The sequence below is a fragment of the Tachyglossus aculeatus genome, chromosome 5, assembly GCF_015852505.1.
Source record: "Tachyglossus aculeatus isolate mTacAcu1 chromosome 5, mTacAcu1.pri, whole genome shotgun sequence".
NCBI lineage: Eukaryota > Metazoa > Chordata > Mammalia > Monotremata > Tachyglossidae > Tachyglossus > Tachyglossus aculeatus.
The window spans coordinates 74,664,293-74,686,459 of NC_052070.1; the positions used below are offsets into that span (position 1 = coordinate 74,664,293).

At 47.1% G+C, this 22,167-nt stretch overlaps 1 protein-coding gene across 1 annotated transcript in view; it reads right to left on the reverse strand.

Moving 5' to 3' along the window:
• STRA6 (signaling receptor and transporter of retinol STRA6) overlaps window positions 1-22,167 on the reverse strand; it is a 61,655-nt gene that overhangs the window by 14,719 nt on the left and 24,769 nt on the right. Inside the window, exons 3-11 of the mRNA XM_038746562.1 lie at window positions 17,547-17,613; window positions 16,557-16,642; window positions 15,824-15,963; window positions 11,146-11,312; window positions 7,702-7,827; window positions 5,154-5,221; window positions 4,147-4,223; window positions 3,104-3,165; window positions 1,752-1,914 (exon numbers count right to left, since the gene is read on the reverse strand). Coding sequence (XP_038602490.1) covers window positions 1,752-1,914; window positions 3,104-3,165; window positions 4,147-4,223; window positions 5,154-5,221; window positions 7,702-7,827; window positions 11,146-11,312; window positions 15,824-15,963; window positions 16,557-16,642; window positions 17,547-17,613 — 956 coding nt within the window. The remainder of the gene's footprint in view (window positions 1-1,751; window positions 1,915-3,103; window positions 3,166-4,146; window positions 4,224-5,153; window positions 5,222-7,701; window positions 7,828-11,145; window positions 11,313-15,823; window positions 15,964-16,556; window positions 16,643-17,546; window positions 17,614-22,167) is intronic.

The following is a 22,167-nucleotide window of genomic DNA, read 5'->3' on the forward strand; positions in this document are numbered from 1 at the left end:
GATTGTCTTCTCAATTGGAGATAAAAATAATATTGCTACATTAATGGATTTACATTGATTTGGAGAGGTTCCATGATAAGGTTGGTGACCTACTTCAACAGAGGTAAAATGAATGTGTCAATCCTCCTTGATAACTTCGATACCCCACCCCCAAAGACCTTATTATGTATCTGCATATTCTTCCACTTCCCCTATCTGCAATTTATTTTAATGTCTGTCTCCCCAACTAGATTGTAATTTCCTTGAGTCTCCAAGTAGAACATGCCTAGCAACTCTACTGTACTCTCTCAAGCCCTTTCTACAGTGCTTTGCATGTGGTAAGGTTCTTTTTTTCCCCTTTAATGGTATTAAGTGCTTACTGTGCCAAGCACTGTACTTAGCACTGGGGTAGATACAAGCTAATCTGAATGGATACAGTCCATGGCCCACATAGGGCTCAAAGTATTAGTCCCCATTTTACAGATGAGGTAACAGGCACAGAGAAGTCAAGTGATTTACCCAAAGTAACACAGCAGACAAATGGCAGAACTGAGATTAGAACCCCAAATCTTTCTGATTCCCAGACCTGTGCTCTATCCACTAGCCAAAGTCCTTGTGATTCCCAAGCCTGTGCTCTACTCACTAGACTACACTGCTTCTCAAGTACTCAAATACCATTGACTGATTGATTGAACTCCACCTGATGAACCCCTCCCCTCCCCCACCAATACCTTTCAGCTCCTCCCACCTACTTTAAACTTTCTTCTCAACCCCCACCCACATTACAACCTTCCAAATTACTTCCTCTTTTCCCTGAGGCTCCTTTGCACCCTTTATGCCCCAGGAGCAAGTGTTGTAAAATAAATTAGTGCTGCAAAGCCAAAGCCAATGTGTTTGAAGCTGAAACAGGTTGCAAATTTAGAAAGGTTGTACTCTCTGCTGATCAACCTGAAACACCTCAAACTTGAGATGCCTGTATAAATTCAGGTTTGGCTTTATGTATCTGCACCGTCTCCCCCACTAAACTGAAAGCTCCACAGTTGTAGAGGTCATGTCTTCACTTCTCTCTAGCTCTTCATCTTCCTGCCTCAGGCCCCTCTTCCCCCCAAAAACAAACGGAAGTGACTGGAGCTCAGAGGTTCTAAGACAGGGGGAAACAATTTTGCCATAGGAACGAATGTTATAAATAGAGCCTGGTTCCTGAACCTGGATTGCCTCAATTAGAGATAAAAGTAATATTGCTAAATTAATTGTGGAAAGAGGTTTGAGTGGAACCTGGATTCAGTGTTGGCCCTTTGCCATAAAAAAGGAGGAATCTTCTTTCTGACCACCTGAAAAACTCCAATTCCATCAGCTTTAGGGTGGAGTCTGAGGGACCAGTCTGGCTGGCAGAACAGTAGGGCCAGGCATGGTAAGGGAGGGCAGATGGGGGCCCAATGTCTCAAAATCCAAGCTGTGTCCAGGGAAAGGGGCTCTATATGAACACCTGCTCAGGCAGAGGAAGCTTCTTGCTTTCCTGGTGGGGAAAAATGACAGCCCTTCAACAGGCACAAAACATGGCCAAGACAGGCTGGGGGTTTGGGGAAGACATGACAGAGATGATGCTGATTCTACCTCTCTGGAGGCTGTAAACAGGAGAGAGATTCACCCGTGGGGATGATGTGGAATTGTTCCTGCCTGGAGGCAAGGGATTGGACAAGACGACCCCTTGCAGAGCCCCATGCCAGGCCCCAAGGATTCTGACTCTAAGAGGGCTACGTGGGGCTGCTTACCTTCCAGAGCCCACAGGTAATGCTTCACTAACTCCATCACCTCCTGCTTGTCTTCTGAAAGGACGACACCAAACCCTGCCAACAGGAAGGCAATGTCCTCCGTGATCCCTGCCCTCACCTTCTGCATGGTAGGGATGAAAACCACCAGGAGAAGCAGGGCTACCTGGGAACCAATGATGAAAGTCAGGGCAGCAGGACAGACAAATACATTGGAGCAAAAATTTATCTTCCAGTGTGATGACCCAGCGAACTGGGTCAACTAACAATGAAGTGAGGCCAGTGATGGGGCCAAGATAACATTATTCATTATTTCATCCATTCCACACTGAATTTAAATCAGAAGCCCTTTCGTAAATACATCAATTGATTGCATTTATTGAGCAGAGCACTATACTAAGGACTTGGGGAGAGCACAATGCAACAGAGTTGTTAGACATGTTCTGCCCACAGTGATCTTACAGTCTAGAGTGGGAGACAGGCATAAACATAAATAAATAAGTTACAGATGTGTACATAAGTGCCTTTGGGCACTGAAGGTGGGGTGAATATCAAGTGCAACCTGGAAAAGATTGAATTTTAATTTGCAGTTTAATCTTTTCCAAAAGGTCTTCCCTATAAATCGTCTCCTCATCAAAATATTCACAGCCTATGAGACCCAAGGAGACAGCTCCATTTTAGTGAATTGGGAAAGCGAGGCTCAGCGAGATTAAGTGATGAGCCCAGGGTCACCTTAAAGGTAAACAGCAGAGCTGGTCTAGGTATCAAGTCTCTGTGGGTCAGCAAATCCCATAAGACAGGGACAAGGGAACTGAAACGTGAAGGTGGGAAGTTCAAAAGTAACTAAAGGAAAGCCTCCTTTCCACTCAGCAAGGGGAAAGTATAAGGAATTCATTATCCCAAGAAGTTGAGCAGATGGAAAATAGATTTAATGAGTTCCAGAATGAATTCATACACAGGATCACAATAGAAGATAAGAGAGCTAGAAGAATTAGCTCTGGGAAGTTGCAGGAGCCACATCTAATGTACTCCCCTAGTCACCTATTACAGTGTTCAGTACAGAGTGTGCACTCAATAAATACCATGAATTGGCTGAATGATGGTCTCTCCATAGACATGAAGATGTAGGTCCAGGAGGACATACATCACTCTGTTGTTCTAAATATCTTTTGTCGTTGCTGATGGATACTAAATCCTGAACTGGACAGACTACTGGTACCAGGATGGTATGCCATACATTTTTATTCCTGGCCCCCATCTAGTCTTATTCCTCATCTATGCAAAGAGCCAGTGCTAGGGAAGAGTGCATCAAGCAACAAAAATGGCAAAATCACCCTCCCAGCCTGATCTGATACCTGATAAATAGCCACGACAACCAAGGTGGCTGAGATGATCAGCTGCAAAGGAAGTCGGAAACCTGTAATGCCAAGAGAGAAAACTGTAAGGAACGGCTTTCTCCCCCAACCCGCCACTCTGCTGCCCACACTGTCTCCCCCTGCCCTGGACATTGGCCCAGGAACCTGGAGGCTCAAACTAGTGGTGAAGTGACAGCAGTTTAGACCCTAAGAGTGCTGTCCACTCAGGTGGGCCCAACTAGGAGCCTCTGGCTAGATGGAGGAGTGTGAGTGTTCCTGGCTGTTGGGGATTCCTCAGGGCTTCCTCTCACCATAGATGGCTACTGGAGTGACCAGAGTGCATAGGGTACTGAGGGAGGGAGGGTGATAACCTATATATCAGGAGACAGTCCCGGAATAGCCCCTCCCACCCCCAACCCAGGTTTGACTGGCCTCTGGGTGGAAATGAGGGCACAGCTATCTCCACCTTCCCAGACTGTCTACTTCAGCATCATGCCTCTTGCCCTGTTCATTCATTCATTCAATCGTATTTATTGAGCACTTACTGTGTGCAGAGCACTGTACTAAGCGCTTGGGAAGTACAAGTTGGCAACATAGAGAGACGGTCCCTACCCAACAGGGGGCTCACAGTCTGTTAAAAGCTACAATGGCTACACACTGGGGCTCATCTCCCCTTTCTAGTCAACTTCTTCCAGATGACATATAAGCTAAAGCTCGGAGATAGGAAACAATTATTGCCTTGGCCCTCTAGGACACGGGGCAGAGTCTCATCTCTTTGGCACCAAATGGGGCATCAAATCAGACAATCGGCTGCAGAGGTAAGAGCTGAACCAGGCTGGTTGTCCACCCCTCCTGTTCCTAGCCTGTGCTTCCCTGAGGCAGAACCGATGTCTGTGGGGACTAGGGGAATCTCTCATGTCTCACACCACAGGTGCTGCCACCCAGGCAGAGGCTCCACTGTGAAAGTCAAGAGGCACAGTTCTCCCTCGGGGCAGGAAGTCTGGAAGCAAATTCCCATGGCAGACACCTCCAGCTCACAATACCTTGCTGGGGGGTGTAGAGGTAAGAGCCTAGGAAGGCAGCGAGCCTGGAGGCAAGGGTCTGCTTTGTGAGGCTGGAGCTGGAAGACAAGACAGATTTTTTGTTATTTTGGCTCTTTATGGTATTTGTTAAGCACTTACTATGCACCAGGTCCTGTACTAAGCACTGAGGTAGATACAAGTTAATCAGTTTGGACACAGTCGATGTCCCAAATGAGGCTCACAGTCTTAATCCACATTAAACAGATGAGGTAACTGAGGCACAGATAATAATAATAGTGGCATTTATTAGGCACTTACTATGTGCAAAGCACTGTTCTAAGTGCTGGGGAGGTTACAAGGTAATCGGGTTGTCCAATTGGGGGCTCACAGTCTTCATCCCCATTTTACAGATGAGGTAACTGAGGCACAGAGAAGTTAAGTGACTTGCCCAAAGTCACACAGCTGACAATTGGCAGAGCTGGGATTTGAACCCATGACCTCTGACTCCAAAGCCCAGGCTCTTGAAGTAACTTGCTCAAGGTCACATAGCAGACAAGTGGCAGAGTCGGGATTAGAATCCAACTCCCTCTTACTTCCAGGCCTGTGTTCTACTCACTAGGTGACACTGCTTCCAGAATTGCCAGAGAAAAGACATTTCAGGAGCAAGACAGAGTGTCCCACTATGGAGCCCTCTCCCGGCAGCCTGGCCTGGCTGGTGGATGTGGACCAGTTTCTTTCCCTGTCCCTCTTCCCACCACCCCAACACACACTCACACCACCACCCTGTCCTGCATAGCTAGAAATGCCAGGGATTGTGAAGGTGCATAGATGGCCTGCACATGCTCAAGAGCCCCGGCCCCTCTCTTTCAGCTCCTCTTGTTTGGCTCTCGGAATTACCTGAATTGGGGTCTTCTATAGAGGCCTCTCATCCCCCTTTAGTGCCCACCCCGTCCCAAGACCCAGTTTACCCCCACACAAGGTCCTGAATGAACCAACTAGGACCCTCGGTGCACATCTGGGGATCTTACCTGTCTTTCTGCTTTCTGGGATCAAGGACATGTTTGAGGTATTCTTGGTAATAATGGTTTCCAGGCATCTACAAGAAAAACCCAGAAGCCACATGTGATGACCATCTGTTTGCTGTCCTCTAGGCTGTTATGTTCCTAGAGGAAGTGACTGGGTCTTGTACTTCTGCTATGTGTTCTCTAAACCCTAGTTCAGAGCTCTGTCCTAGTAGATGTTCCATAGAGTTCTGCTTGTGGCAGGATGGGGACCACACTTACTGATTCCCCTTCAGTTGGAAGAGAATTACATTACTGTTATGGGACATATTAAACCTTACTGTGATCTAAGCCCTGGGATAGCTATAAGATAATCAGATCAGACATCTGTCCCACCTTGGGCTTACAATCTAATTGGTAAGGAGTATCCCCATTTTATAGATGAGTAAACAGATCCAGAGAAGCTGTGTCTTGCCCAAGATCACTCAGCAGTTCAGGGACAAATCTGATATTAGAACCCAGGCTTCCCAACTCCTTGAGGCCATGATATCTTCCTAACAAATAAATGAATCAAAACATAATAAGCTTTTCAAAGCCAGCCCTTGGGAGTTTAATCAAAGACTTTGGGGCTGGAAAGGACCACAAACTGGACTGGTCTATGAACTCCTCAGACAGACCCAAGAGGAAGGCTGTTCCCTGAGCTCTGTGGGGGACTGGAACAGAGTCCAGTCCAAATGCAGTTGCCATGTATCTGCTCTGGTGCTTAGTACATGGTAAATCCTTAATAAATACCATCATTATCATTCCCCATCTTCTGTGGGGTTGTACTCACACTCAGGAGCCCAGTCCACTGCTTAACAACCTCTACCATCTTCCACTGTTAAAGCTGAGGAGTTCAGTTATTTCTCAGACTATTCTCACAGAGAGAGCTCTCTGCTCTTTCTAAAACTTTCAGTTTGGGACTGAAGTGAGAAGGAAAGGTCTCTAAGGAGCAGGTCAGGCCAATTCCACATTCAGGAAACCCCAATTCCTCCTGCCACTTTGACTTTAAATGAGGGAGGCCATTAGGATGAAAAAGGACTGCACTAAACATAGCCAGACACTTTCTGAGAGGAGAGGGTCTCTCTTCTGACCCATCATCCTTGAAATCAGAGAAATAATTCAGAGGTTATCACCATGGGAACCCAGAAAATGCATCAGATTAGTGTCTGAAAAGGGCCCATTGAGACCTAATCCTCTTGCACTAATGGGTTTACCCAGCACGAGGATTTTCCTAGTGACCAGGCTAAAGAGGACAGAGGCACATGGTAGGGGGGAAGGGCCAATGAGGACTGCTCTTCTGTCACCCCAAGTCCAGCCAAGTGCCTCGGGGAAGAAACACGAGGGAGATGGAGCCAGGAAGGACCTCAAGAAACTTGAGAGATCAGGAGAGGGCAAAGAGACACTTTTGGGTTTCTAGAGGGCATTATGGTCCTTCATAAAGAGTCTTCCCTGCAGGTTACAGGAAGGAGACGAAATTCCTGGGGTTGCTGTTCAATGACTTGGGGGCCTCGGGGTGATTACTGAAGAGTCTGGCCTTCAGTTGACAGACAGCCAGTTACACACAAGTTCCATGTGGTTATTCCCATAATGCCCCTCAAAAAACTGGATGTTCATAAATATGGGCAGTCAGCACATTGGGGCAGCGGCAGGGGGAATCCTGACAACTACAGACCCCGCCACTGCTTCCACCATCACTGTCTCCCCATTCAAAGTGTTCAGGTGGCAGGTAAAGGATGCCACTGGCTAAGCTTGACTTTAGAAACAGTCGGTGTCGTGCATCTGGCTACCATCATCCTTCTCCCTTGCTCCCTCTTCCACCTCTCCCCCTGTCTCTGGAAAGCCAGCTCTCCACCTCCATGAATCTGTTTGCAAAAAACATCTGCTGGAATAAAAATGACTTACTGCTGATACCAATCCATCATTCTCAGTCAATGGCAACCTCGGTCACTCCCCAAGTATTTGCAGGAAAGGGGGTCTCTGGTCTGAGGGGCTCCCACTGTTGGTGACAGGCACAGTGACCAGGTCTAGTCCAGGCTTGGCCCCAGGCTTACTCTGGGATCTGGGGCATGATCAGATCCCTTCCAGGGCCAAAACATAGGGAACGTTACTTGCCACCTCCCTCTTCACCATGGCAGAGTCAGGCTGCCACACAGCCAAAAAGCCCTAAACGGGGAATGACTCAGCACACCCTTCCCAGCTGAAAGCTCATCTTTGGGAGTCTCCAATGCTCGGCTTTAAGAGTGGCAAACTTCCCAGCTGGACTGCAGCTGAGTACCGTGAGGACTGGGCATTAACTCCCAAATCTCTTCACTCCCTCTTCTCACATTTGTCAAGCCCATTGCCCAGCTGAACAGTAGCAATGTGGTCAGTACACAGATGGAAGGAAGGCCACCACAAATAGCATCTTGTACCCTCTGTTCCTCTTTCATTCAGGCCCAGGCACTACTTCCCAGCAGGCTGCCCGCCCCCTGGCCCAGGCCTCTGCCTCCCTTTGAGAGTGACACAAAGACCAAGGCAGCCCTCAGCCCATTACCTCCAAACCAGCCGATGTTCTCTTCTGAGAAAAGCTCTTCAGCAGAAGCTTTGGGTACCAAAGACTCAGAAGCAGGAGGCACAAGATGATAGGAAGATGGGACAGAAGAGAGTAATACCTGTAGATCTGAACACAAACATGTCATCATCATCATCCTCTCAGTTTCCCTGCGTTCAAGAAGAGGCAGAGAAAATGCAGGACTTGACTAAGCTTTCCACTTGCCCCCTAATCAGTAAAATTTATTGATCACTTACTGTGTGTAGAGCACTGCACTAAGTGCTTGGGAGACTACATTATAACAGAGAGGGTAGATATGCTCCTTGTCCACAATGAGCTTACAATCTAGAGGGGGAGACACACATAAGTTACAGATATGTACATAAATGCTATGGAGCTGAGGGAGGGGTGAATAAAGGAAGCAAATCCAAGTGCAAGGGTGACGTAGAAGGGAATGGGAGAAGAGGAAATGAGGGCTTAGTCAGGGAAACCATCTTGGAGGAGGTGTGCCTTCAATAAGGCTTTGAAGGCGGAGAGATAAATTATTCATTCATTCAATTGTATTTTTTGAGCACTTACTGTGTGCAGAGCACTGTACTAAGCGCTTGGGAAATACAAGTCGGTAACATATAGAGACAGTCTCTACCCAACAACGGGCTGTTGGATATAAAGAGGGAGGATGTTCCAGGCCAGATGGAGGATGAGGCAAGAGTTCAGCAGCAAGACAGACAAGACTGAGGTACAGTGAGTGGACTGGCATTAGAGGAGTGAAGTATGTGGGCTTGGTTATAGGAGAGTAGCGAGGTAAGGTAAGAGGGGCAAGATGACTGAGTTCTTTAAAGGCAATAGTGAGGAGATTGTGTGATACGGATTTGGTTGGGCAAACACTGGAAGTTCTTGAGGAGTGGGGAAATGGAAAAGTGGGGAAATGGAAATTCTAAGTGAAGAAGAGAACCTGGCAGCAGTGGAAAAAGAAAACTGAAACGAAATAGATGATGAGAAAAGCGATGTCATCCCTTCTCATTCCCAAGCCCTGGAATGTTTAGAAACTGCTATGAAATGGGTAGAGTGGCAAGACAAATGCGATGCTGCACAACTTTTATGTCTGAAAAGACTAAGGGACATGGCTGACACCAAAAGGAGGTCTTTCCTGAGAAAAACTTTAATTACAGGTTACTTCAGGACATGAAGCACATTCGGTAACTATGTAATATATTTTTTAAATTCAATCAAATTGACTTTTTTTGACCATAGCATTGTGTTTGTGACTTCAAATTTTTAGAGAAGCAGCGTGACTCAGTGACAAGATCATGGACTTGGGAGTCAGAGGTCATGGGTTCAAATCCCTGCTCTGCCACTTGTCAGCTGTGCGACTCTGGGCAAGTCACTTAAAATTGGATGGGGAAAAAGATCAAAAGTCTCTGTGGGGGGAATAGGACAGATTTGCAAGGAGGGGGTATGTGGGAGAGAAAGCAGGTGAGGGGGTTGTGGTCAGATGGAGGGATTTCAGTGTTGGTGAGGGTAGAGACTGTATAGTGACTTGAGATGAGGAGATGGAGTGTGTGTCCAAGTTGGTGAGTGGGAGAGGTGGGGTGGAGCTGAAGGTCAATGGAGTTGAGGAGTGGTAGAAAGTGGAAGTAGCCTGCTTCCACACATGGCAGTCGAATGTCTGAAGTGCTAAAGTTTATCCTCCTTTTATCTCCAATGCGGGCAGGACCGAGAAGCTACGATAGTGAGTGCATGGAACTAAGCTAACAACTAAACAATATTCCTCCCCATGGTACCAATTCTAAGTCTTTTTCTGGGGCCCTGTCTTCTCCAGGAGGAAAGTAAGGGGCATATCAACAAGCCTGAAGCCATTGCTGGCTCAGTGGAAAGAGCACGGGCTTTGGAGTCAGAGGTCATGGGTTCAAACCCTGGCTCCGCCAATTGTCAGCTGTGTGACTTTGGGCAAGTCACTTAACTTCTCTGGGCCTCAGTTACCTCATCTGTAAAATGGGGATTAAGACTGTGAGCCCCCAGTGGGACAACCTGATCACCTTGTAACCTCCCCAGTGCTTAGAACAGTGCTTTGCACATAGTAAGCACTTAATAAATGCCATCATTATTGCTGGCAAAACCAGTCTTGGTCGAGGGATCTCTGGACTGGAGATGCCTCAGCTTGGACCCCACTGGGCACTTTCCAGAGTTACTGAACAGGTTTTACCACCCCTCATTCCTCAACCCTAAGTCCAACCATCAGTCTAAATCAGGGCCTCTTTTCCCTCTTTCCACTTCCTCGTTTTCCTCCAGGTCAAGAGCCCCGATCTTGCTCAAGATGGCCAGGAAGCTGATCAGAAACAGATCAGACTAAAGGGGTCTGGGAGGCAGAAAATGTAGACTTTCTTCCCGTTACTCTCCACCCTGGCTCTCAAAGTCAAGCTTCTCTGATTTTCAGACAATGGAAACACACTTGCTGGTGAGATACCAGCTCTCTGGTGCCAAGTGGGAGGGGTCAGCTACCTCCAGACTAGAGCTTCCTGATAAGGGAATGGAGGGCTAAGATAGCCAGCCACAGGATCTGGGGTGCAGATCTTTGCACACCTTCTACTTTACTCAGGGGAAAATATTGCATTCTCTGTCATTGTGTTCCTGGCTAAGTGTCAGAAACGCCTTTGGGAAGCCTATTCTGAAGAGTCTGTGGCAGGATTTCACAGCCTGGAGAGAATCCAAGGCAGTCTGCACATACCACCTGCAATGGGAAATGCATATTTTCACCAGGATGTGTGGCCAGATGCTGTCATCTTTGCATCCATCAGCATGCGGATGACCATTTATCACCCCTCTTTACTGTTCAGAGAGCTGGGAATGGGCCTTTGGTGACTCCAGGCAAATTTGCATTTTCAGGCACTGGAGTGGTGAAGGAGGTGAGGGTGTAATGAGCTACTCTGTTGTACTGTACTCTCCCAAGCACTTAGTACAGTGCTCTGTACACAGTAAGTGTTCAGTCAATACCATTGATTGAATGGCTTGAATGCACAGTCCTGCTCTTAAAGTCATCCTCTTCCTGCCTTCCTTTCCAGGGAAATTTGGGTTTGATGAGGGCTTTGCTCAATGGCTGGGTTGGTGAGGAGAGGGATGGGGTCCCAATAACGCATTCCCAGGAGATCCTTTCTGGGCCACCCTTCACTCCAGCTCATCACTGTGCTGGCTCCTGCTTGGAGCCTCTTGCAACCAGAATCATTTATTCATTCATTCAATCATATTTATTGAGCACTTACTGTGTGCAGAGCACTGTACTAAGTGCTTAGGAGATCACACTATAACAACAGACACATTCCCTGCCTACAACGAGCTCACAGTCTAGACGGGGAGAAAGACACTAATATAAATAAATTACAGATTGCAGGGCCCAGGAAAACCCAAGATGACAGCAGGTTGGGGCCCTCACAGAAAGCCGGTGCTTACCTCTGGGGACTGCGGGCACTCCACCTTCTGCCAGATAAGAACCCCGCAGTGGGTCCAGGACAGCAAGCAGCCGAGGATGTAACCAACTCTGTGTCTGACTGTGGCACAGGCGATTAAAGGGTAGTAATAGGCGGGATAATACAGCAAAGCCATAATCTTCCAAAACTCTAGAGACAGATGGACAGACAGAGTCTTTCAGCCCACTGAAAATTAGCAGCAAAGCAGTCCTTCCCCTCTGCTACCCTTGGTGCTGGATGAGGCTGATTCACCCAGTCAGGTCACTGTTCTTGGGCCCTTCCTCCCAGAGCTCAAGGAGATCAATCTGCAAGCACCCTGGAAAATACCCCAGAACACCCTCTCTGGCCCTTCAGAGCTGAGACTTCAGGGAGACTGATCAGTGACCAAGATTATACCAGTATCCTAAGCAGTTGTCTTGCTGGTGCCCAAGGACATTTTTTGTAAACAAGCTTCTGACCAGATAGCTCACAGGACTTCTTGCCCCACTGACCTCTTTTTCATTTCAGTGCTGCCATTTATACTTCCCATACTGCCATCAATTCAGTTATCCAAAAATTTATTTGGACATGACTGGTTAAATGAAACTGCCCTAGGCTGAAGGTGAGTTTTCACACTACTTAATTCAGCATGATTCATCAGTCACAGGTATTTGAGTGCCAACTATGTGCAGAACACTATGCTAAGTGCCTTGGAAGAGTATAACAAGGGGTAAGAGACGTGATATCACCCCTCAGGGATTTTACAGTGTAATCCTGAACTCCTAGATACTTTAATTTTACTTTGAATCTGTAGTAAAAATGTCTTTATAATGCACTTCATGGCAACGAGGACACTTTTTCATCCTGTCAGACGAATGGTATTGTATATGAAGAGCCCTTCATAACCAAGTTTCACCAAATTGGTCCCTTCACTTTAATCAGGTTTAAGGGTGTTCCTTTCCAGACTCTATGCCACCCTCCAAACTGGCAAAACCCCTGAAGGGTAATTAGTACCTAATAATAATTGTGGTATGCTAAGCACTTGGAATAATAATACTAATAATGGTATTTGTTAAGTGCTTACTATGTGCAAAGAACTGTTCTAAGCACTGGGGCAGATTACTTTTTCATATTAATGTCTGTCTCCCCTCTAGATTGTAAGCTCTTCGTGGGCCAGGAATGTGTCTACAAACTCTGTTACAATGTACTCTCCCAAGTACTTAGCACAGTGCTCTGTACATAGTAAGTGTTCAATAAATGCAATAGACATCTTGATTGGTTGGACACCGTGCCTGTCCAACTGATGCCTCACAGTCTAAATTTGAGGGAGAAAAGGCATCTTATCCCCAACTTAAAAGTCAGGAAACTGAGGCACAGAGAAGTTGAGACTTTCTCAAGTTCACCCAGCAGGCAAGTAGTGGGGATGGGATTAGAACTTCTGATCCCCTAGTGAGGTGCTCTTTTTTTTTTTAAAAAAAGGTATTTGTTAAGCGCTCACTATATGCCAGGTGCTGTACTAAGTGCTGGGGTAGTTACAAGCGAATCAGGCTGGACAAAATTCATGTCCCATATGGGGCTTTGAGGATTAATCCCCATTTTTACAGATGAGGTAACAGGCACAAAGACTTGCCCAAGGTCACAGCAGACAAGTGGTGAAGTGGGGATTAGAACCCAGGTCCTTCTGACTCCCAGGCCCAAGGTCTTTCCACTAGACCATGGTGCTTCTCTCTTTCCACCAGATCATGCTACTTCCCATAGTCCTGCTGAAAGGGATATGAGAAAGGTGGTTGATTTTTAAATGGTTCTTCTATGCTCCATCTGCGGACACTGCACTAAGCCAACTCTCCACGGGACCCAGGGCTCACCCAACCTTTTCCAGAACCAACAAGCTGAGCTCACTTCGACCTCAGGCTCCCCTACAACCTCCAGCCCTGTCTTGAAAAACTGGTGGCTGGAGTCTGAGGCGAGAAAGAAGTTGATCGGGCTGCCTGGGAAACCAAACAAAATCATCTTATTCTTGTAATCTGAGCACATCTGAGTTGAAGTTTCTGATAAAGAACAACAACAACAAAAACACTCCAGGAGGTCAATTTTATAATTGCTTTTCTACCTTACTAGCCTATATTGGCTCAAAGCCTTTCTCTGACCTCCGACCATTCAAGCCCGAAAGGAGAAATGGGCGTGGATTTTACAGGGACAATGGGCTACATTTCCCCCCCAGTAGGAAAACCTTCAAAACTCAGAATATTTTTTGATGTTGGCAAATTTTGGTCAATTCTCCCATTCCCCAGTCACATCAATTTTTATCCTCAATACCCAATCTGGCCATGGTCACAAAGCATTGGGCTCTTTCCCAAAGCCTTTCTTTCTCTTGGGCCTGCTCTCCGCTGAACCAGAGCAATCTGGAAAAAGCTGTGAGTTTGTGCTTTGCAGAACTGCTCGATTTAAAAACAAACCAAGAAAGGTGACCAGCAGGTGACAGTTAAGGACATATTTTACCCTCCGGGGGTTTGCAATTACAGCTCTTTCCCATCTGACTTCAGGAGAATGAGATGGGATGCTGGGAGAAAGTGGGGAAGTTCTGACTGAATCCACAAGTCTCTGCTCAGAGTAAGTGGAGAGAATTTCCAGATTGGGAGACTGTCTACCACTTTCCTTCTCCCTTAACTGGCACCAGTTTCAGCCCAGGTTCTACAGCCCAGGGAGGCCCTGAATAATTGGAATTAATAATAATAATGATGGAATTTGTTAAGCGCTTACTATATGCCAAGCACTGTTCTAAGCAGTGGGGGGGATACAAGGTAATCAGGTTGTTCCACATGGGGCTCACAGTCTTAATCCCCATTTTACAGATGAGATAACTGAGGAGCAGAGAAGTTAAGTGACTTACCCAAAGTCACACAGCTGACAAGTGGCGGAGTGGGATTAGAACCCAAGACCTCTAACTTCCAAGCCCAGGCTTTTTCCACTGAGCCAGTGCACAAACTCATTTTAATAATAATAGTAATGATGATGATAACAACAATGGTATTTGTTAAGCACTTACTATGTGCCAAGCACTGTACTAAATGCTGGGGTAGATACAAAATAATTGGATTGGACACAGACCCTTGTCTCACATGGGACTCGCAGCCTTAATCCCCATTTTACAGATGAAGAAACCAAGGCATAGAGAAGTTGTCTCTCTCAAACCCACATATTCAATGTCACTAAAGCCTTCACAACACTGATAAAATCTGCCCTTTCCTCTCCATCCCAACTGCTGCCACATTAATATAATCACTTATCCTATCTTGCCTTGATTACTGTTTCAACCTCCTTGTTGACCTCCCAACCTCCTGTCTCTCCCTGCTCCAGTAAATACTTCCTTCTGCTACCCAGATCATTTTCTACAAAAACATTTGTGACATGTATTTCCCCTCCTTAAGAAACTCCAGTGGTTGCCCAACAACCTCCGCATCAAACAAAAGCTCCTCATCACTGACTTTAAAGCACTCAGTCACCTTGCCCCTTCCTACCTCACCTTACTACTCTCCTATTACAACCCAACCCGCACACTTTGCTCCTCTAATGCTAACCTCAGTGTACCTCGATCTCATTGCCGCTGACTTCTTGCCCAAATCCTGCTTCTGGCCCGGAATGCCCTCTCTCTTCAAATCTAATAGGCAATTACTCTCCCCTGCTTCAAAGCCTTATTGAGGCACATTTCCTCCAAGAGGCCTTCCCTGACTAAGCCCTCCTTTCCTCTTCTCCCACTCCCTTCTTTGTCACCCTGACTTGCTCCCTTTATTCATCTCCCTCCCAGTTCCACAGTATTTATGTACATATCTGTCATTCATTTATTCCAATTAATGTCTGTCTCCCCCCATTTAAAACTGTGAGCTGATTGTGGGCAGGGAACGTATCTGTTTATTTTCATTTTGTACTCTCCCAAGTGCTTAGTACACTGCTCTGCACACTGTAAGTGCTTAATAAATACAATTGAATGAATGAAAGTGACTAGCCCAACCATCACACAGCAGACAAGTGATAGAGCCAGGATTAGAACCTAGGTCCTTCCGACTCTCAGGCCTGCGCTCTTTCCACTAGGTCATACTGCTTCCCACTGGCTACTAGTTCCCCTCCCATTGACCTTTCCTGGAGAGGAGAAGATGTGGTTAATGAAAGGCCTGGATAATCCACAGACAGTACCCAAAAACTCAGAAGCAGTATGGCCTAGTGGAAAGAGCGCAATATTTGGAAGCAGGAGATCTAGGTTCTTGCCCTGGTTCTGTCACTTGCCTGCTGTCTGGCCTTGGGCACATCACAAGTTCTCTATGCCTCAAGTTTTGTAAAACTGGCTAAAATACTTATTCTCCCTCCTACTTAGAATGTGATTCCCATGGGGGACAGGGACTGAATTTGATTTAATGGTATTATTTTTTAGAAGAAATTTCCCTAAGGGATGGCAGAGATGGTCTTTTATAAGGTTCCTAGGTCCCTTTAGAAATACTGGGCAATGAAACTGTTCTCAGGAGAAAATATAGAACTTCACATCCTCTTGTATCTAAAACAGCCTGAGCCAGGCAACCTGAAAGGGGACAAGGCAGGAAGAAGGTGTCCTCCTTCTGTGGCTCAAGCCCAGCTCCACCTGTTTCAACCAAGAGGTCATCACCACTTGCTCCCTGTAAGGGTCTTGTTACCTCGCCCAGCAGAAGAGGTGTGGGTCACCATTGGCATGGGGTTCTCGGCCAGGACCAGCACACACAGCGAGCTGAAGAGGATCCCGAACACTGCAGCAGCTGGGCCCCGGGGCCCTTCCTCTTCTAGGAAATTCACAGGGCTGCAACCCAGAGAGCAGAGAGAATGATGAACATCAGAAGAGAACCAGGGAGCAGGAGGGTGACTTTGGGACAGGAGATTAGTACTCTGGACCTAAAAAACACCAAACATTTTTTAAGCACTTATTAGGTGTCAAACACTGTTCTAAGTGCTGGGGTAGATACAAGTTTATCAGGTTGGACACAGTCCCTGTCCCAAATGGGGCTCACATGCTAAGTATGAGGGAGGATAGGTACTGAATCTCCATTTTCCAGATAGGAAAGTGAGGCATAGAGAAGTGAATTGGCTAAGCCAAGGTCACACAGCAAGAAATTGGCACAGCTGGGATTAGAACCGAGATCCTCTAACTCCCAAGCCAATGCTCTTTCCATTAGGTCCTGCAGTTTCTCACGATACTCTGACCTGTGGGGGATTCCACTCTGCCCATATAGGTAAAGGCTGGACCACAGTCAGAGCTCAGGGAGTAGTGACTTCTGGGCCTGGAATTCCAGGTGATTTGGTGGAATTGTTAGGGCACGACATGCAGGAGGAAAAGGGGCAGCAGGGTGGGGAAGGGAAAAGGGAATCTTCAGACCGACAGGCCCCGCTGCGTACCTTAACAGCCCAGGCACCCCAGTCCAGCACTCTCTGGATAGCCGCCGGCGTTTCACCAGCAGAGTCAGTGTGAGCATCGTGGCCAGCTGCAAAAGCAGAGAATGAGTCAGACCAGGGAGGGAAGAAGGGAGGGAGGGAGGGATAGACAGCTGCAGGGTGTGGGTTTGATGGGAATCCCCTTGCACCAGAGATGTGCAGATAGATCTCAGCTTTCTCTCTGGACCAAGCTCGTTGAGGCTGGTGGAGAATGGGCTCATCCAAGAGAATGTCAGCTGAAACAGTCAGTGAGTCTACTTAGGACAAAGGACCCTCATAAAAGAAAATTTCATTTTTTCCAACTTCCCAAGCTGGTCAAGCCTTGTACTTCAATGTATCAAAAGGGATATTGGATATTGCTTTGGGAACCCTGAGGTCCTTTTGACTGACAGACAGCATTCCACCACCAGTCCTGTCTCTCAATCCCTCTGCTGCCTGTGGGCCCTCCAGGAGTCACCAGAGCCTAAGAACATTTAGGAGGAAAGCCAGGCCACCAGAGGAGGAGCCAATCAGGGGAAAGCAATCCCCTCCTGTCCCCCTTCAAAGCCCTACAAATACCTTAACATTTTCAGGCCTGCTGTGCCAAGTCAAAATGACAAAGTTATCAGTTGTCAAACTTACTTGCATAGGGGCCACTGGAAAGAGAACAGGACTGGAAGTCAGAAGACCTGGATTCTAATCCTACTTTGTCATTTGCCTGCTACATGACCATGGATGAGCTATTTGGCTTCTCACATATCAGCTTTTTCAGCAGTAATGGTATATGTGGGTAGATTCTCACTGTCAGTGGGAAAGAGGACAGCAAACCAGAGAGAAAGAGAGAGATAGGAATCCATAGCAAAGGTCAGAGGAGCCATCCTATCTGCTTTGGAGGCAAACAGGAAGACCCTCACGAGGGAAGGGCAGGCTGGACAGGCCAAACCCAAAGAAGGTGAAGCACTGGTCAACACTTACCGACAAGGGTGCCATGCAGGTGTGGAACAAGCTGAGCGGGATTGTGGGTTGGCAGTCGGTAATGGCCCTGGATCACCAGGAAACAGAGAGACATGTCAAAGCAGAAAGGGGGTGAAGCATGCTCCAGTAACACATGATGGGCAAGGGGAGTACTCAACATCTGCTGCCACCTCTTTCATACCTGGGTTTGCTACATCTCCCACTCTGGATGTTGCATCTGGCCACCTCCTGCCTGATCACCACCCATCATCTCTGTGGCTCAATTCTAGAAATCTCCAGGCCCCTGCATGCTATCACCAGTCCCCTAAATCCTCACTGGCCACATCCCTTCCCTCTCCACTTTCCGCACACCCAGGTCTTCCTGATCCTGACTCACTAGGCAAGGGGACACAAGTCTAGGCTGGCACCCCTGAGCTCCAAACTAGACAGCCATTCCTACAGTGCCCAGACAAATAGTGGAGATGTGAACCTGTGTTTGCCCAAGTTAGGCCAAAGCCAAGATCAGGCTTTTGTAAGACTGAACTTCCGGGAGTGACTTGGTAGGGGTTCAAATTCCAGTCACTTTCCTTATGTGGGATGACCCAAGAAACAGGCACCTGAAAGAGTTTAAAGGACAAGCTTCTGATGGGTCTCTTTCAGACCAACTCCAACCAGCATTCTTTCCTCCCCAGATCAAAGCCACAGATCCCACTGGAAACCCAGACCCATAGAGGCCAGGGTCTGAAGCATTCTTTAGCAATCTCACGGGAAAGACGATGGGGCAGTTTAAGATGGGGGAAAAAGGAGAACAGAGTAGGTTAGGGAGTGGGGAGGTTGGACGGGTTCTTCTATTATTTTAGTTGCTTTTCTCATTTCTCTGTACAAATATTGACTTTCACTCTTCTTAGAGGTTTCCCATAAATGACCCAGCGGGATTTGACATTTGTAGCCCAGCAGGGGCCCAGCTGCATCCTAGAACCCTCCAGCCTGTTTGTTGTCAATAGCCCTCCCTCCACAGGAATGGAGAGCTGATTTGCCACAAAGACTATCAGGGCAGGAGAAAAACAGCATGGACTAGGGGAAAGAGCACTGGTCTGGGAGTCAGAAGAGCTGAGTTCTGATCTCAGTTCCACCACTTGACTGTTGTGTGACCTTAGGTAAGTTGCTTCACATATCTGCCTTAGTATCCTCATCTATAAAAATGGGAATTAAATACCTGTTTTCCCTCCCCCTTAAACTGTGACTTCCTTGAGGAACAAGGATCGGGTGTGATCTGTTTGCATTGACTGTTCTCCAGTGCTTAGCACAGCACTTGGCACATAGCACTTAAATGCCACAGTTATTTGCTTCCAGTCAGATTTACCTTATCTCGCCTGTTCCCAACACCTGGGGCAGCATGCAAGACCCCTGATCAAGCAGACAAATGCCCAAGGTGGACTGTTTGCTTATAATAATAATAATGGCATTTATTAAGTGCCTACTATGTGCAAAGCACTGTTCTAAGTGCTGGGAGGTTACAAGGTGATCAGGTTGTCCCACGGGGGTCTCACAGTCTTAATCCCCATTTTACAGATGAGGTTACTGAGGTACAGAGAAGTTAAGTGACTTGCCCAAAGTCACACAGCTAACAGTTGGCAGAGGCAGGATTTGAACCCATGACCTCTGACTCCAAAGCCCGGGCTCTTTCCACTGAGCTATGCTGCTTCTCCAGCATTAGGTTGGGTTGATGTAAATTTTGTCATCCTGGCTACTAAGGGAGCCCAGCATGTGGGGCCCAGGCATGATGCTCAATACCTGAGGCCACCAGATGCCTCTTCTGAGATTTATCCTGGAAGCAAAAATGAGCAACCTCCAACAGAAACCCTGCCCCACATTTCTCCAGAACACTGGCCTGGGAGTCTAAAGGTTATGGGTTCTAATCTCGGCTCCACCACTTCTCTGCTGTGTGATCTTGGGCAAGTCACTTTACTTCTCTAGGCTTCAGTTGCCTCATCTGAAAAATGGAGATTTAGACTGTGAGTCCCACATGGGACAGGGACTGTGTTCAACCTGGTTTGCTTGTAGTAATGATGGCATTTGTTAAGCACTTACTTCCTTCCCCTTCCTTCCTCTCCCCCTCATCCTCCTCTCCATCCCCCCATCTTACCTCCTTCCCTTCCCCACAGCACCTGTATATATGTTTGTACATATTTATTACTCTATTTATTTTACTTGTACATATCTATTCTATTTATTTTATTTTGTTAGTATGTTTGGTTCTGTTCTCTGTCTCCCCCCTTTTAGACTGTGAGCCCACTGTTGGGTAGGGACTGTCTCTATATGTTGCCAACTTGTACTTCCCAAGCGCTTAGTACAGTGCTCTGCACACAGTAAGCACTCAGTATGATTGATTGATTGACTTACTATGTGCAAAGCACTGTTTCTACCTCTTGCTTAGTACTATGTCTGTCACATACTAAGCACTTAACAAATGCCATAATTATTATTATTCAATTTCTTCTTACATCAACTCCTTCCCCTGGTGCCCATTTTTTGTATTCCCCAGTCCCTTGAGCTTGCAAGTTTCCCACTGGGAATTGTTATGGGATCCCTCTGAAAGGACCATTTCCATCTCACAGATTCCAGGTCTGCTGCTGGGGGACAGTACTGATCTAAGATCACAGGAAGCCAATGCTTGAAATGAGCTTCCTGAAAAGCAATAGACTGGCACCTTGACTCACCCTTCCATGTCTGGCACTTTAATAACAGAGAGCTCCTACAGGCTGCCAGGCTGCCAAGACCAACCTGCATCAAAGAAAAAACTTCCCATCATACCCTCTTGGGGAAATACTTGAGGTGTGACAGATGGAAGCAAACCTAGAGAGCTATCCTGTCTGATAGGGGTTACAACCAGATTGGTCTCTGTGTCTCTTCCATAGAGATGAGCTTGATGCAACTTTAAGTGACTCAAGGGAGGGGCATTCCACTAATCCTCTCTGGAGACAACTGAACCATCTACATGGCATCACTGGAAGGGAGATTCTGAGGAGTCATTCATGTTCATTCATTCAATCATATCTATCGAGCAGTTACTATGCACAGAGCACTGTACTAAGCAATTGAGACAATGCAATACAACAATAAACAGACACATTTCCTGCCCACAAGGAGCTTACAGTCTAGAGAAAACTTGTCTCACGCCCCATTGGGGGTTCGAACCCCTGTCCCCTGTGTCACAGGTGGAGGCACTTACCACCATACTAACAAGGAGCATGCTGTGCTCTCCTGCTTTTTCCAATAATAATGGGCTTCTCATGGCCTTTCCTTAGGCTTTCCTCTCCTCACAATGTGGTGGCTTGACATTTCTGGAGCTTTGACCATCTTTGCCTAATCCTCTCTGCCCTCCCCTCCTTTGCCCATTTTCAGGCCCTTCGGCTCTTTTCGGTGGTTGACTGGGGAGAGTAGTCCTCCAAACCTCTTACCAGTGTTCCAGATGCTGCCCCTGACCTTACTCATGTTCCAGATGTAGCTTCTCTCTGAATGCCCTCTCCCTTTGCCCTTCCCTTCTCTCCTTCCCACCCTAGTGGCTTTGTGGAGGTTCTGGAGAGCAACAGCAGGGCTCTTGGTGAACAACTCCTCCCTGCCCAGCTCCCAGGGACAGCCCTTACTCTTACCTCCTCTTCTTTAAATAAATCCACTCTGCCCACCCTGGATCCCTTCTGGCCTTTTACTTTGCAGCATTCTCCTCCCACCCCAGGGTCTCTTTCCCAGGGTGTGTATGTCTCCAACTTCTTTCTCTCTAGAGAAACTAAAGCCCCTAACCCCTTCTGCTAGCCCTCAATAGGTATGAGAGGCACTACAGGGGGCATGGCACTGTCCTGGGTCCAGAGTAGACAGTTCCTGTCCTCAAGCAGTATGGAGCTTGCCACACCCAAAGAGTTCTTCTTGAAACAGTCTCCCAACACTTATGCCCTGTCCTGGGAATGAGTTCAGCCCTACTGGAAGCCACTACCAGAGTCCTATTCCATGCCCTGAAGCAATCATTTTCCAGAACCAATAAACTGGGGTTGGGCATCTATTCTGGGGATTGCCAGGCCCTCGCCTTCTGCTCCATTGCCTCCTGTGGCCTGGCTTTTGGCCATTTTGCCACTCTTGAGCCCTACCAGCGGGAGCTGGATGAAAGAATGAAAAGACTAGAATTGGATTCTTTTCCCACTCTGCTTAACTGATCTAGCAAATGGAGAAGGAAGGGTCAGAATTATTGTATAAAAGTGAAGATTTGGGATCATCATTTACTTTCTGTCTCTCTGGCTCTAGCTAATTACGAGTGCAATTACAGTCTTTGGGGGGACGGGCAGGACGACACAAATTGAGATTTAGGAGCACATCACACAAGTTTTGCAAGTGACTTCTCAGGGATTTCCTCCTAGAATCAAGGCCTGGTTCTGCCGCCACCCGGGGATAGGGTTCAGGCTCTACACTTCCTGGTAAGCACTTTCATCAATCAATGGTATTTATTGAGCACTTACTATGTGCAGAGCACTGTACAACAGAATTAGCAGACACATTCCGTACCTATAATGAGCTTACATGCTCTCACTCCCCAGCCCTTTGACAGTGTCTCCCAACTGTTATATTGTACTTTTCCAAGCACTTATTGCAA